Source organism: Syngnathus typhle, linkage group LG22, assembly GCF_033458585.1.
Source record: "Syngnathus typhle isolate RoL2023-S1 ecotype Sweden linkage group LG22, RoL_Styp_1.0, whole genome shotgun sequence".
Taxonomy (NCBI): domain Eukaryota; kingdom Metazoa; phylum Chordata; class Actinopteri; order Syngnathiformes; family Syngnathidae; genus Syngnathus; species Syngnathus typhle.
In genome coordinates, this window is record NC_083759.1 from 1,139,595 (window position 1) to 1,154,128 (window position 14,534).

Genomic DNA, 14,534 nt, shown 5'->3' on the forward strand with positions numbered 1-14,534 from the left:
CTCAACTTTTCCAAGATGGCATCAGCCGTCCCACTCACAGGTTTTCCCATTTTCGCTCTCCGGCAATCCTTCCATCTCGTGATAGACGGGAACCACGGTGACGGTGTACTCGGTGTCGGACTCGAGGTTCTTCAGCACCGTGGAGGTGGTGGATCCTGGCACCTGGTCCTAGTTTTGGGAGGGAGACGCCTAAGTGACACTCGTGGGGGGGGGATGACCTCGGCGGTGCTGCTGACTCCCGATTGAGCGGATTCGGCGGTGGACTCACAACATCCTGTTCTCCTCCCGCCACCGGCACCCAGATGACAATGTACTCGCGCACGTTGCCCTCGGCCGGCTCCCAGCGCACGTTGAGGCTGCTGGTGGTCGGATCGAACACCTGAAGGTTCCTCACTTTTCCCAGCGGCCCTGATGACACACGACGACCTTCACTCACCGCAAATTGATCTGCGCCACGTTTCCGAAGCTCATTTGGATCTCAAATCGTCATTTCAAGAAAAGAAAAAAAACTCACTGGTCTTGCCGGTGTTGGTCAGACTGGGCCCGTCGCCCTCGGCGTAGACGGGCACCACGGTGACGGTGTAGCGGGTGTCGGGGAGGAGCTTCTCCAGGACGGTGCTGGTGGTGCTCTCCGATACTTGCTCCTGCGAAAAACACCAAAGTGTGCCAATTGAGGAATCCTCAGCACTTGTGATTTCCTCGCACTTGAGTTGTCACTAACCACAATCTCCAGGCCGCCACCTTCCGGCTTGTAGATGACCTTGTAGCCTTGAACGTTCCCGTCGGCGGGATTCCAGGTGACGGTCAGCGTGGTGATGGTCGGCTTGGTCACCTGCATGTTGCCCACGCCGCTCAGAGGCACTGCAGAAGTTCCACACGCGTGTAAACAAAGTGTCGCGTGTGGTTCGAAGACGTTGACTCACAAGTCTTTCCGTTCTCAGTCTGGCGTTTTCCCTCCCTGGCCGGGTACACGGGCAACACCGAAACGGAGTAGGCGGTGTCGGGCAGGAGGTTCCTGAGGACGATGTCGGTGGAGGCGACGGGGACTTGCTCCTGCCGAAAGCCACGTCGTAAAATAGCCGTCGGCGGACTTTGCCGAGGCCAGCGGCGTTCTCACCATCTCCTCGCGCCCGCCGGCGACCGGCACAAAGAAGACTTTGTACAAGCGGACGGCGCCGTCGGCCGGGTCCCACTTGACGTTGAGCGAGGTCATGGTGGGGTCGGTCACCCGCAGGTTCTTGACGCCGCCCAGGGGTCCTGACGGTCACAGAGACGACAGAGTCAAGCGCTACGTTTTGGACTCCGCCAGCGAGCGGCGACGCTTACGTGTCTTTCCGTTTTCCGACATGATCTTGCCGTCGCCCTCGGCGTAGATGGGCAACAGGGAGACGGTGTAGAGGGTGTCGGGTTGCAGGCCCCTCAGGGTGGTGCTGATGGTGCCGGCCGACACTTGCTCCTAAAGCAGGCCACCGTCACCATCCGGTTTCAAAGCTCATCGCTGAGGAGATCTGGCCCCGCCCCACAGAACGGTGGCGGTGGTCCTACCAGTCCTACCATGCTCTCGGCGCCTCCGGCGGCTGGAGCGTAGATGACCTTGTACTCCTTGACGCGACCCTCGGCCGGCTCCCAGCGTACGTTGAGCGTGGTCATGGTGGGGTTGAGCACCTGAAGGTTCCTCACGCCGCCCAGAGGCTCTGCGGAAGACGCCAAAGGCTTCCATTGGAGACCAGCGCAAGGGCGGCGTGCGCAAGCCATGTCGCTCACTGGTTCTTCCGTCGGCCGAAACATCTCTGCTGGGGCCGGTGGCGTAGTTGGCGGTCATGGTGACCCGGTACGGCGTGTCAGGCGTCAGCTTCTGCAGGACCGTGCTGGTCTTCTTGCCTCCCACCTGCGTCTGAGAAACACATTGATGTGATGAGACTTTTTTTTTCTTCTCCACAGGTTTTCCACGCAGCGGCGACGTTGTCCTACCACGATGGGCTCGCCTCCGGCCAGCGGCGCATAGACGATCTTGTAGTTCTGCACGGGTCCGGGGGCCGGGTCCCACTTGACGGCCAGGGTGCTGACGGTGGCGTTGTAGACGCGCATGTTGCGAGGAGGCTCCGGGCGCACTGCAGCCGCCACAAACATAAAAATGCGAGTCAAGCGGGCGCACGGTCGAGAGCACGGCGGCGTGGTGGGGGATGAAGATGATTGATGAGGATGAAGGTGAGATGGTGGGCTTTGCTGTCAAAGGATGGATCACAAATTGAATGGTGGCAGATGATGATGAGGTCACAGCTGGTTTGAAGGGGTGCAATGATGTTACATGAAATGAATTGAAGACGCATAGCAAAACTATGACACATTTGGTGTTCCATGTCAGCAATGTGTCGGACTTGATGGACACCACGCATGCAGTTGAGAAGATGGAAAAAAACAAACAGTCAAGAGTCTTTCATTGACGTACCGTCCGCAGCCTTCAACACTATAAAGAAAAAAGAAGCTCATTACAGCGGGACACTCACACGGCATTTGTAAAGAAAAAAAAAAAAAGGGGGTCAACTTGGGTTCATCCGTAAAGGTCATTGAGAACTTCGGGCGCTAGAAGTGTCGTGTTGTACGGCTAAGAAGCGAGGACTCACACGTGCGCTGGTTTCCTATCAGGTCTTCGCTTTCGGACTCGTCCGGGTAGATGGCCGTCACGGTGACCGTATACTCGGTGTCCGGGTCCAAGTTCTCCAGAAGATGTGACGTCTCATCGTTGCCCAAGATGGACTGCGTGGGAAAAGAGGTGAGCGTGTGTTTTGCTCCATGAAACATTTTGAAGCCATGCTTACAGAATCGGAGTCGCTGTGTCCTTTCTTAGCCCAGCTGATGCGGTAGAGCGCCACATCGGGCGCTCCGTGCTCCCACGTGGCCCTGAAGGAGGTCAGATCCACATTGGAGAACCTGAGGTTCTTGGGGGGGGGGACCACGTCTGTTGACAGAAAGCAGGAGATGAGATCGTTAAAGCGCCGGAAAAAGAACATTCCTCAGGGACGCCGTCACGGAATGCAAATTGAAAAAAATAAAAGCAGAGCAGACCCGTGACTGCCATTCCGAGCATGGGGTTCCCTGGACCCTCGTCGTACACGGGGGTCACGGCCACGTCGTACTCCGTCTGGGAGCTGAGCCCCGGCACGTTGAGGGAGGTGACGTCGCCGAGGACTTCCAGCTGTTGGGGCGACATTTAATGAGGCGGTCATGGCCAAACATGAAATCGTCTCTTTTCTTTTTTTTATACAGCCAGCTCGGAATTTAGAGGAAAGACGAGCGAGCGGAGCTGCTTCGTGTCATCCATCGGGACCGGCTGGAAAATATTCCTCCTAGACGCTTTGAGGAGGAGGACAGAGCGGCAGCGGAATGACGGGAGGCGGGGGAGGAGCGGGGCGAGAGAGATGGAAGAGACGGGCGGGCGGCCGGGGGGTAGAGGCCAAAAAGAGGGGAAAAAAAAAGAGCTTCTCCAGCATGAGGCTCACCTCTTTGATATCGCCGCCCTCGGACTTGTAGGTGACAATGTACTTGCGCACCAGGCCGGGCGCCGCGTCCCAATTGAGCTTCATGCTGCTGTGAGTCACGCCGGTGATCCTCAGGGCGCCGGACGGCGGCAAGGGCACTGTGGGGACCGCAAGCACGGCGTCACAAAATAAAAAGTCAATATTCTGCCGCTGGGATGACGTGAGTCCGTTTTGAGAGGCAGCGTCCCCCTTTGGCTGTTGAGGTGACAGCGCAAACATCATCTGGACTTGATTTCTAAAGCCATAGCAGAGGTGGGGGACTCCACTCACAAGTTTACATTCCGTGGCACAATTTGGAACATGTGGAACATTCTTTTAACATCTCTTTCCGCTCGACAACCCCCAAGAATGTTTCCTGGCCGTTGCGGTTGAAATCTTTGCTAGTCTACCTGAGAGGAGCTCAGAAGGTGCCATTTTTCCATATCGATTTGCGAGTACGTACGCGTGACTCCGCTGGTCTTCAGCGGCTGGCTGAGCTCTTCTCCGTGTTGAGCCAAGACGGAGATGGAGTACGCCGTGTTGGGGAGCAGCTGTGCCAACTGGATGTCGCTCACGTCGGCTCGAACCAGAACCTGCAAAAGGGACGGGCGGACGGGCGGGACGTGGGTTTGGAGCTCCGCCGTGTCTTGGCGCGTGCGTGGCGTTACCTCCTTCTCCAGCTGAGGCCCGGTGCCGTTGATGGATCGATAGAGCACGGTGTAGCCGCTGGCTCCGCCCACCGGCTGCCAGCGCACCCTCATGGCGCTCATGGTCTCGTCGTAGACTTTGATGGACGTGACGGCCGGCAGCGGCACTGAAACCACATTTCGATGGAAAAACTCAAGAGCTAGCATGGATTTTTACTTTAGCGTGGGAAAAAAAATGCAAGACGAAAAGTTGGCTGCGTTGGAGCCAGGAAAAAAAAAAAAAAGGCCGTAAAAGCATTCCAGGCATCTTTACATGAAAGTCAGCTTTTAAGTCGGCCGTCGGCAGATCAGACGCTAGCTTGACGCGCTAAGAGCGTCAGGTCAAGAGCGGCGGAGAGCGAGCTGCTCGTTAAAGCTCCGGCGACGTCGGGAAAAGTCCGGAGGAGGGCGAGGGCTTACGGGTGGTCTCTCGGCCCACCAGCGGCTCGCTGCTGCGCTCCCCGACCAGCGAGTAGACGCTCAGCACGTACGGCGTCAGCGGGCTCAGACCGTCCAACACCGTCGACGTCGTCGAGCCGTCCAGCAACACCTGCCGTGACAAAATAGGTTATAAAAAGGGCTTTAAAGACAAAGTGTGTACTTGTGTGTGCGTGTTTGGACAGGCATCTCCAAAGCGACCGCCCCGCATGTTACATGCAGCGACTTTAAAAGTGCGATTTTCAAAGGATGGAGTCAAGCTGGCTCGCGACGTGAGCCGCTAAAAGCCAAAAGAAAAAAAAAACGACTTCAACTATGACCTAAGGATGAGAGCTTTTACTGCTGGCGTTTATGACGGCCTGCCTCAAATTGCATGCAGAATTCTGCCGCTTCGAAATAAAAACGCTTGTAAATTCCGGGACAAGATAAGAAGTTCACAAAAAGTTTCGGTGCTCGGCGGGTCAACGTAAACACAAGTCGACAAGGAAACGTCGCTCCTTTCGCAATCTTTTGGGCGATGAAAATGTCATTTTTGAAAAATTCTAAAAAAAGAAAATGAGCGTGCTAGGTGGCTGACATGCTAACTTTGTGATCCTGATCATAACAATAAAAAAATGTTTCGCGGCGTGTGCGCACCTCGCGCGATTCTGCTCCGTTGTCCAGCGAGTAGACGAGCCGGAACTTCTCGACGGGCGTTTGCGGCGCGCTCCAGGAGGCGCGGAAGGAGCGGTGGGTGACCTCGGAGGTGGTCAGGTCGGAGGGCGCCTCCGGCGTTTCATCTGCAAGGGGGGGGGGACAACACGCGGCGTCAACGCGACGCACCCTGACATCCAAAAATCTGACAGCAGCAGCAGCCGCCCGTTGGGCCGCCCGGGCGCTGTGAATCACTTTCTTTTGATATAGTTGCTCTTAAAAGTGATTTACGCCGACTCGGTGGAATGTTCCACTCCGAGAAGTGGATTCTGCTTTTACAGCTGGATGTGGCGCGGATTGGACAAATAGATGGCGTTGTTGTCGGTGGGGGCGAGAAACACACTTGAAAAACGTTCCTACTCAAGATAGGTTCTATCCAAGATGCACAAAAAGTTGTCGATTGATCGGATCATCGATTGACGGATTCCCCCCCCGAGCTGTCGTGCGTACTTGAAGCCAAAAGTGATCAAGTGAATTGACGGCGTGGCGAGTGAAGTCCCCTCGGGTGCCTTTAAAAGCCGTAATAAATTGGGGAGGAAAATGTGATGTTGCGAATTCCTCGAAGAGGCAAACTTTCCACCTGTGCTGTTAATTACCAGAGGGTGTAAATCAGAGTGACTCATTCTGAGAGCGGCCCAGAAGGACGACCGGGTCACAGCTGCTTGCTTGTAAAACTTTTCTCAGAACCTTTGATTTGGACTCGAACGCGGTTGTTGTCCTAACCTGAACCTTTGACGCTGTTGCACAGGTTGACGGTGAGGTCGTCCACGATGTCCAGCAGGAACTTGAAGTCGTTGACGTTGTACATGTGAATTTCGTCCGGGTCGGAGGCGATGGAGCGCAACTCGTTCTCGTCCGCGTTCTTTACGCCTGCGAGGACACGCTTGCTTGGTGCTGGTTTTTCCACCCCAAAAAAAAACAACAACAAAAACACGGCAGGCAACTGACCGATGGCGTAGAGTTCGATGCCGCTGTCTCGTAGGTTCTGCGAGTTGGTGACGATTTCGTCCTGAGACTTTCCGTCGGTGATGAGGATGCCGATCTTGCGCGAATCTTCTCGCATTCCGACGTTGGCTTTGAAATTGTTCTGCAGGATGTAGCTCAGCGCCATCCCTGCGTCGCCACGGCAACAGGTGAGCCACCGGAGGAGGCCGGGACTCCGACCCGGAACCGAGGCCGGGTCGCTCACCTGTCATGGTGTTGCCTCCTTTGTAGGGGAGGTTGTTGATGGCGTCCAGCAGCGAAGCCCTGGTGGCGTGAGCGTTCAGGTGCCACTCCGTCTTGGGGTCGCCGCTGTACTGGGCCAAACCTGCGCCCGGAAAAACAGCCAATCGGTGAGCACCGCGGCGTATTCCCAATTTTCACCTATTGGACACTTGCCGATCTGGATTTTATCCGGGCCAATGTCAAAGACGCCGACCATGCGGCCGATGAAGTTGCGGATGGTTTTGAAGTTGATCCGCCCGATGCTCCAGGAGCCGTCCACCAGGAGCACGATGTCGGCCTTGGTGGAGGTCTTGCACTGCGCGTCTGCGACAAAAGACACAGCTGAGCAAAGCCGGACGCTGCTCAAAGGGGGTGGGGGGGGGGGGGGGGGGCGTGGGGGGGGGGGGAAGCAGAAGCGAAAAATAAAAACACAGCAGACACCAGACAAGAAGCACTTTATGAAATACACGTCATCATTCACACGCCCGACAACGTTGCTTTTTTTTTTTTCCACATCCAGCGTCGGGTTTCGCTGATCCACGCCGACTGATCTTTTTTCATTTTTCCGCCATGCGGTCGCTGCGGGGAACCTGTTGACCTGAGAAATGGCGGGCGGGCGGGCGGGCGGCCGCCTGGCCAGCCTTTTAACATCTGGAAGGCGCAAGTGAAGACAAGTTAGAAGGCAGCGCAAGCAAACAGTGACGTGGAGCACACGTCGCCGCTAACCACGGCGGTTTCCCTTATTGGCGTTTGATTCCGTCACCATAGCGACGTGACGTGACGTGATGAAAACAAGTTTGGCGCCGCCACCGAGATCATCGTCCGTTCCCATGAGAAAACTCCCGGGTCGACTCGGTAGCGGGCTGGCCCGGCGTCTGCTTTCAATTTTGCGGCAGAGGTCAAACGCGTCCTCGGGGCCCGACGACGATCCGCATTTTCCGACCCTCGGGACTAGCCGACATTCGGCGCCGGTCCAAATATGTAACATGTGCGGCGGCGGGGTCACGCATCCGAGCAACGCTTTCCGAACGTCATTTGCGCCGACGTTTCCGCTGACGGGGGGGGGGAAACGGGCGAGGTAAGCCAAACAGCTCTCAGTAATTAGCCGTAATGACGATCATGTGCGCGTCTGCGTGATGCTAACCGACTCCGACAGCGCCAAGTTCAACCTTCTGGCGCCGATCCGGGAGGGAAGTCAAGGCCGGTACGTGCCGCTGGGATTAGCAACGAGTTACTTTCCGCAGCTCCTCGTTTTGAATGGTGCGAGTGGGAGTGGGCGGGGCATCTTTACCTGAGGGACCCAACGGAGGCGGCTCGGGAGCGTCGGAGAGCGTGGTCTTCTCCTCGCCCGCCAGAGGCAAACTCTCCCCTCCGTCAAACATGCCAAAGACGGCCACGGAATATTGGGTTCCGGCCCTGACACCAAAGACACCAGAAAGGGATTCCCGTCACATTGTTGAGCCAAAAAGACTTTTCTCCAAACATTTGCTCCTCATTGCTTTGCTCTGTAATTTGCGTTTGGCCACTCTTTGGACTTTCTCTCTAAACTCTGACATCATTTTGAACTTCACGGCTCCTCCCTAAGACAATTGAGCACCGACTTTTACTAGACTCGATGGTGATGATGTCGAGGAGAGCGGCTCGACTGTTTAATGTGGATTCCGAGTTGTTTGACGCGGTCGGCACCGTGCTTCAAGTGGTCGTTATGCTGGCTGGCTGGAGCGCCTGCTATGTTTTTGGAAAGCGGTCGCCATGGAGTTTTGGAGCGGTTGCCAAGGTGTCGACAGCGCTTGTCACAGCTTTCAACCGGCGCCCTGGATGAGGTACTTTAGCGGGCGGGCCCTTCTCAAAACGACCCACCTGAGACTCGCTGGTCCCAATGCGACGTGGCGCTCACCTGAGCTCCTCCAGGACCACCGTGTTGTCAAAAGGGCCCACCAGCATCTCGTTCAGGTCGATATCCTGCCCCGCGGGGTGGAAGGTGACCTTGTAGCCCCGGACCTCCCCGGGCGCCGGATCCCACGACACCCTGAAGCTGGTCTTGGTGGGCTCTGAGGTCTGGAGGTTCCTCGGAGCTTTGTAAGGCGACACTGAAACACAAGAAGGAATTCAAGACCCAGCCCCTCATCTAGATCTTTCAGTGGTCGGTGAGGAGTGACATGAAGCTTTCTCGTTTCCAAAAGAGGATTTGGGAGGGCGGTTCTGGAGCAACGTACGTGTGCTTCCTACGCCTTGCCTTGCTTTTCCTTCCCCGCGTTTGTAGACGGGATGGACGGTGATTTGGTAGGCGGTGAGCGGTTGCAGCCTCTTCAGAACGGTGGAGGTGACCCCCGCCGGGACCTTGAGGACCACCTCTCGCCCGCCGGCGGCGGGAATGTATTTCAGCCGGTAGTGCTGAACTTTGCCGGGCGCCGGCGCCCACGTCACTTTCATGCTACGCTCGGTCTCGTCGCTCGCGCGCAGTCGCCGCGCCTCCGCCGACGCTGTGGGTCGAAAAGAGGAATTGAAAAAACGAAAAAGTGTATCCAAAGTTAGATTTGTTTTCTCTACCGTCGGTGGTTTCGTATCCGACGAGCGGCTCGCTGTCCTTGTGGTCGTAAACGGCGACCACCGACACCTGGTAGAGCGTCTCGGGGCTCAGGCCGTCCAACAGCGTTTCCGTTTGCTCTCCCGGGACCGTTTTCTCCCCGGACTCGCTCGAGTACGCCGACTGCCACTTGACGCGGTACGTGCGGACGTTGCCGGGAGCGGCCGTCCAGCGCGCCCGGAAACTGCTCTCGCTGACGTCTCGGGTCAGCATGTTTTGAGGAGGGGCCGCCTCTGTAAACGGGAAGTCCAGGGAGTTAATGATAATTTGATTTTTTTTTTATGAGTTGAAAAAAAAAAAATTCTGCTTCCCACAAAAATCTTGTTTCCTCCACTTTCTGTTGAGAAACCCGAGTTGACCTCACAGCAAGTTGAAATTTACGACGGCGTTCTCACGGCAGCGACGGAAAGATGGCTTATTATCGTCGCTCGTAAAACGATTTGTCGTCCCAAAGTGGCGATGGAAGCGCACGTTGGGCGCCGTTCAAACGGCGTGACAGTGAGGAGGCCAGAAAACGGGACAAGCGTGCAAATAACACATGAAAGATGTCTGGCTGGCCCAGGAGAGAGATGAGCTTTCTTCCCGTCAATCGTAAATCCAGAAAGAACCAAAAGATGCTGACGTTCACGTCTTCAATCAGGTGGCGGGGCTTTTATTTTGACAAGCAGACGCCGCCGCTGGGCCTTCGCCACCGCTCCTGCCATTTTTCATCAGCTTCAATTGGCGCACGTGGAACCATGTGCGCCGCCGGGCCGGGCCGCCGCCGGCCTTTTTCCAGCGTCTAATTCGAGACATCTTTAAATGCTATTAAGACCAAAGGCTCTGCTCTCCTTTTTTGTCGGTGTTAAAAAAAACATTTGGAATCGGTTTCAAAATGGGAAGTGAATTTCCATTTGCGGCCTCAAGCCCACTTTGAAACATTTAACGTACATGCCGCAAGCACGAAAAAGCTTGTCCGCGGCGCCAAACTGTGAAATGGAAGTCGACTATGTCGCGTTTCGCTCGAGTCAATCTTTTCATTTCTTTCTTTGTTCGCTACAGTCGGGTAAATTTCGTTGACCTTATTTGCACTTCTTTTGTTTGGTCCCACACGAAACGCTGACAACAAAGACGATTAAGAAAAAAAAAAAAAAAAGCCGACTGTGGCTGTTTTGCTTAATGCGTGTGGTTTTTGGCTCCGACTGAGTCAAAGCAGCAAAAATCCAAACAGTCCATTAGCCGCTAAGCGCAGTTAGCCAGTAGCTGGGGAACATTCAGACGCTAAATCGGATCAGATGTTTTCCTCGCAACGGGAGTTTTTTTTTTTGTTTTCTTTTAAGGCGGGAATGCAAGTTGGGCAAAAAAATAAATCACCAATCTACACCAAGGGTCATGTTGCTCAAGTGTTGGATGCGAAAAGGGTGTAAAGTGGCCGCTAACTGCTCGCTAGCTATTCCTCACAAAGTCAAGCGGTGAGCACGGTGAAGCACGCTCGACCTCATTCGGAGAAATCGAGTTGCGAGATCATCTTTAAATGTTAACAGAGCGCCGTGACGTGGAGGTTCATTTTCGGACTAAATCGTCCATTATACCGCCCCCTAGTGGCCAAGGCTTGCACGCAAGAATGATTAGCACAATGTGCATTGAATTACTATATGTTGGGAAAGTCTAAGATTACACATTGCAACATTTTTGCGGTGGCTGCAAAACGGCTTTTCTCTTTCTTTCAACGGGGGGAAAAATGATTTTCCCTTACGAGCGTTCCCATGGAACAAATTCATCTCCTATGTCAAGGCAGCGATAAATTTTGGTCAGGTGACATCCGAATCAGGTTTTCACTCGCTTGGGGTTGAGTCCAAACAGTAGGACATCAGAATCCTGATTTGGGATCCTGACATAAGACTCCTCATTTAGCAAAGCTTTCGTGTGGCGCATTACGGTGGCAGCAAAGTGAGCGAAAAGCGCCCGCAGTGGAAAGTCTGCTGGCCTCCCGCGTTGTGTAAACTTGGCCGGGATACTTGTTCCATCAGTCGGTTCAAGAACCCGGAGCAGCCCTGGATGATTTTCGTGCGGGTGGCCCAGACGCCGAGGGGGGAAAAAAAAAGCCGCCATCCGTCAACGTCAGTCAAAGCGTGCAAGGAGCTACCGGCGATTGCGTTCGAATGAATTACAGAGCCAGAGGTCAAGCCAAAACCAGAACCGGTGACATAACTCCACAATAGAGAGCCTGAATCAGCAGCAAAAATGCTAAATTGAGCAAGTGAGCTCTAAGAGCTGTGCGTGCGTGTCAGCTTATTGTGTACACACAACAGACGCAAGTAACGTTAGCAACGGCGCTAACAGCAGCGGAGGCGTCCGGGCTGGTCTGCGTTAGCTGAGAGCTGCTCAGGTGCGCCGCGGGAAAAAGCGCCAACTTCTCCAATTGCGTCATCTCACCTTCTTTGGTGGTTCCTCGCGTCTGCAGCGCCGGTCCGAGTCCGGACGCGTACTCGGCGTTGACGCCGAGCTGGTAGGCGGTCCCGGGTCGAAGCCCCCTCAGCAGCAGGGTGGGCTCGTCGCCGAGCGTGAAGGCTTCCTGTTCGGGACCTTCCTCGCCCAGGGGTCGGAAGGTCACGCGGTAGCGCTGCACGGCTCCTCGCGCCGGCTGCCAGGACACGCGGAAGCTGTCCGTGGTCTCCTGGGACACTCTGGCGTTACGAACCGCGCTTTGTTCTGCCAGGGTGAAGATGAAGGTTTTCATGAATTGAAAGGAACGCTTCAGAAGCAACGCAGCAAATCCACGAACCCTCTAAGGTAGTCTCGTAGCCGACGAGGGGCAAACTGTCGCCTCGGTCGTACTGGGCCGAAACGTTGACTTGGTAGCGGGTGACCGGGGTGAGGTAAGGCAGGACGGCAGTCAGGGTGTCCCCGGGGACGGACATGGACACCAAATGGCTGTCGGGGATGTCGGCGGGTCGAAACTGGAGCAGGAAGGACTCGGCGTCGTTGGCGTCCATCCGCCACGAGGTCCGGAAGCTTCTGGAAGTCACTTCGGAGAAGGACAGGTCTCTAGGCTGGACCAGACCTGAAGAGCAGAATGCAGATGACCTTCCTGCTTCTACTCCATTTTTTTTCTTCTCCAAAACAAATGATCTGCCGTTGCATTTAATTTGAAGTTTAATATCGTAAGACGATCTTTTTCGCAAGTCTGAACATTTTCGGGAGGGCGCGGCATCCATTATCTAGTAGTAGATTAGCATTAGCCTGCGCTAACTTGCAACTTTTAGAAGGAGCTCAAGTGTCAGCCTCACAAGAAGCCAAAAGTCTTGTAGCTGCCTGCAGCAGGCTCGCAAACGCGGCCATGGAGCATCTCAAGGTTCTGTTTTTTTCCGGCTTCCCTCGTGGACATCATCGCACAGAAGTCCGTTGCTATGCGCGTAAACACGACTGAAGAGAACAACAGATGAAAAGAAAAAAAAAAAAAGGCGGCATGTCCCGAAGACAGATGTGGTGGATCTACACGCGATACATGTTGACAGACACATGTGGCACATGGCAGATTTACATCGGGGGGCCCGTCCCGTAAAAATGCCGTCAAGTCCCACTTGACAGAATCTCCAAAAATGACATCACTGGAGGAATGTGAGTCACCGTGGCTCCTGGCAGAGCAGAAAAGAAAAGCGCTGCACTTTGTCTTTCCCTTTCAGACGCTGCTTGTCGGAACTTGACGAGCAGATGGCCGCCCCGAAGGAATGCTCGTCTCGCTCCGTTGTTTATTGCCCCGACGCGCACCCTAGACGGCTCGACGCTTGACCCTCACGTGACCTTTCCGCGCGCCGACGGGTCGACATGTGGGCGAAACGTTAAGAGCGACGTGTGTGCGTGCGGTGATACATTCGGGTTTAGTTTTCGGGGAGTGCGAACGGGCTGACGCTCGTAAAACAAAAACATGCAGAAAATCACTCAGCGCAGTGAAAACATGGAACGAGTCAACCGAGCGTCCAGATGGATGTGATGTGCGCAGTCAGCAGACACGCTACGGCATTCCACCGCTCCGTCGGCCATTTTAAACTCAAGGCGCAGTACCGCGTTGTGCCACAAGGAAGAAGGTAAGACGGCTCACGTTTTTGCTGGATGTTGCGAAGCTCCTGCTCGATCCTCAGGCAGATGGACTGGGTCAGCTCCTTGGAGATCCTCTGGAAGTCGTCAAAGTCCTCCACGGTGTACACGTGCGTCTCGGCCGGGTCGTTGGCGATGGCCTCCAGCTCCGAGCGCACGGCGTCCTTCACGCCCACGGCGAAGATCTCCACGTCGGCGTCCCTCAGGTTGGTGGCGGGCTGCTGGAAGGCGTCCGAGGACTTGCCGTCCGTGATGAGGATGGTGACGCGGGGGACGTTGTGCCGGGCGCCCCTGGCCAGCTGGAAGATCTTCTCCCTCACGTAGGTCATGGCTTTGCCCGTGTTGGTGGAGCCGCCGCGGTACGGGAAGGAGCGCACCGCCTTCAGAACGCCGCTCAGGTCCGAGTGAGTGTTGAGCAGAAACTCGGTGTGCGGGTCGCGGCTGTACTGGACCAAGCTGATCTGGACCTTGTTGGGCCCGATATCAAAGGTGTTGACCAGAACCTCCAGGAAGGCTCGCACTTTGGCGAAGTTGGCCAGGCCGATACTGTAGGACCCGTCCACCAGGAGAACCACGTCGGCTTGCACGTCCACGCCCAAGGAACACTCTGACCGGCGCCGGAAAAAACGGACTCACGTGAAAAATACGCAAAGGCAGCTCTCGTGAGCGGCGCTGCCTTGACTTAGGAGTAGAATGTGTCCCGTGACTACGCTTATAAGTCAAGACGGGGACTCACCCACAGACACTTTGACGGGCTGCGTCCTCTGCGTCAGGATGGCGGGCTGGCTCGGCGTCAGGCCTTTGAGCGCAAACAAGTTGATCTGGTACTCCGTGTCCGGGCTGAGGTCCCGGGCCGCCACCGAGGTTTGCGTACGGCCCACGTACAGCTCGTGGCGCTTGGCTCCCGCCGTCACGGGGATCATCTGCAACTTGTAGCCCGAAACGTCATCGCGAGAGGCGCTCCAGCGCAGCTTGATGGTCTTGGACGACACCTCCTCCGCCTGAAGATTGGAGGCGGGCTCCACCGCTGGCGGGGGAAGCACGGACGCCATCGTCACGGGCGCTTTGCAAACGAGGACGGACTTCCGATTTCCACACTCACCTTCTTCCCCGCTGACGAGGGAACTGAGCTGCTCCTCCACGCCGGCGCACACCTGACTGACGAGGTCCTGGCGAATATCGCGGATGTCCACCGAGGCGGCCGCGTTGAAGACGTGACTCCAGTAGGGAGCGGACGCCAGCGCCCTCGTTTGCGCCTCGTCGGACCGCCGGAAGCCTGACGATTACAATTTCAACACAAATGTTGGAACACGTCAAACATTGGAAAAG

General features: G+C 55.7%; 1 protein-coding gene across 8 annotated transcripts in view; it reads right to left on the reverse strand.

The window, feature by feature from the left end:
• The window catches only part of LOC133146832 (collagen alpha-1(XII) chain-like), a 32,963-nt gene that overhangs the window by 13,286 nt on the left and 5,143 nt on the right, over positions 1–14,534 (reverse strand). For 3 of the 8 annotated variants that reach the window (XM_061270888.1, XM_061270887.1, XM_061270891.1), the window contains 32 exons: positions 14,308–14,481; positions 13,942–14,232; positions 13,210–13,812; positions 11,893–12,171; positions 11,544–11,819; positions 9,092–9,361; positions 8,758–9,024; positions 8,439–8,631; positions 7,833–7,957; positions 6,716–6,865; positions 6,525–6,644; positions 6,284–6,448; positions 6,059–6,205; positions 5,279–5,421; positions 4,625–4,754; positions 4,187–4,332; positions 3,982–4,111; positions 3,501–3,637; positions 3,067–3,196; positions 2,820–2,959; positions 2,625–2,757; positions 2,450–2,467; positions 1,972–2,111; positions 1,765–1,894; positions 1,546–1,694; positions 1,327–1,456; positions 1,118–1,257; positions 924–1,053; positions 722–861; positions 515–644; positions 269–408; positions 39–168 (listed from right to left, as the gene is read on the reverse strand). In XM_061270888.1, the coding sequence (XP_061126872.1) occupies positions 39–168; positions 269–408; positions 515–644; positions 722–861; positions 924–1,053; positions 1,118–1,257; positions 1,327–1,456; positions 1,546–1,694; positions 1,765–1,894; positions 1,972–2,111; positions 2,450–2,467; positions 2,625–2,757; positions 2,820–2,959; positions 3,067–3,196; positions 3,501–3,637; positions 3,982–4,111; positions 4,187–4,332; positions 4,625–4,754; positions 5,279–5,421; positions 6,059–6,205; positions 6,284–6,448; positions 6,525–6,644; positions 6,716–6,865; positions 7,833–7,957; positions 8,439–8,631; positions 8,758–9,024; positions 9,092–9,361; positions 11,544–11,819; positions 11,893–12,171; positions 13,210–13,812; positions 13,942–14,232; positions 14,308–14,481 (5,526 nt within the window). Of the gene's footprint in view, positions 1–38; positions 169–268; positions 409–514; positions 645–721; positions 862–923; positions 1,054–1,117; positions 1,258–1,326; positions 1,457–1,545; positions 1,695–1,764; positions 1,895–1,971; positions 2,112–2,449; positions 2,468–2,624; positions 2,758–2,819; positions 2,960–3,066; positions 3,197–3,500; positions 3,638–3,981; positions 4,112–4,186; positions 4,333–4,624; positions 4,755–5,278; positions 5,422–6,058; positions 6,206–6,283; positions 6,449–6,524; positions 6,645–6,715; positions 6,866–7,832; positions 7,958–8,438; positions 8,632–8,757; positions 9,025–9,091; positions 9,362–11,543; positions 11,820–11,892; positions 12,172–12,397; positions 12,917–13,209; positions 13,813–13,941; positions 14,233–14,307; positions 14,482–14,534 lie in introns of those variants that run through there. The other 5 variants (XM_061270895.1, XM_061270894.1, XM_061270889.1 and 2 more) reach the window with 4 other exon arrangements.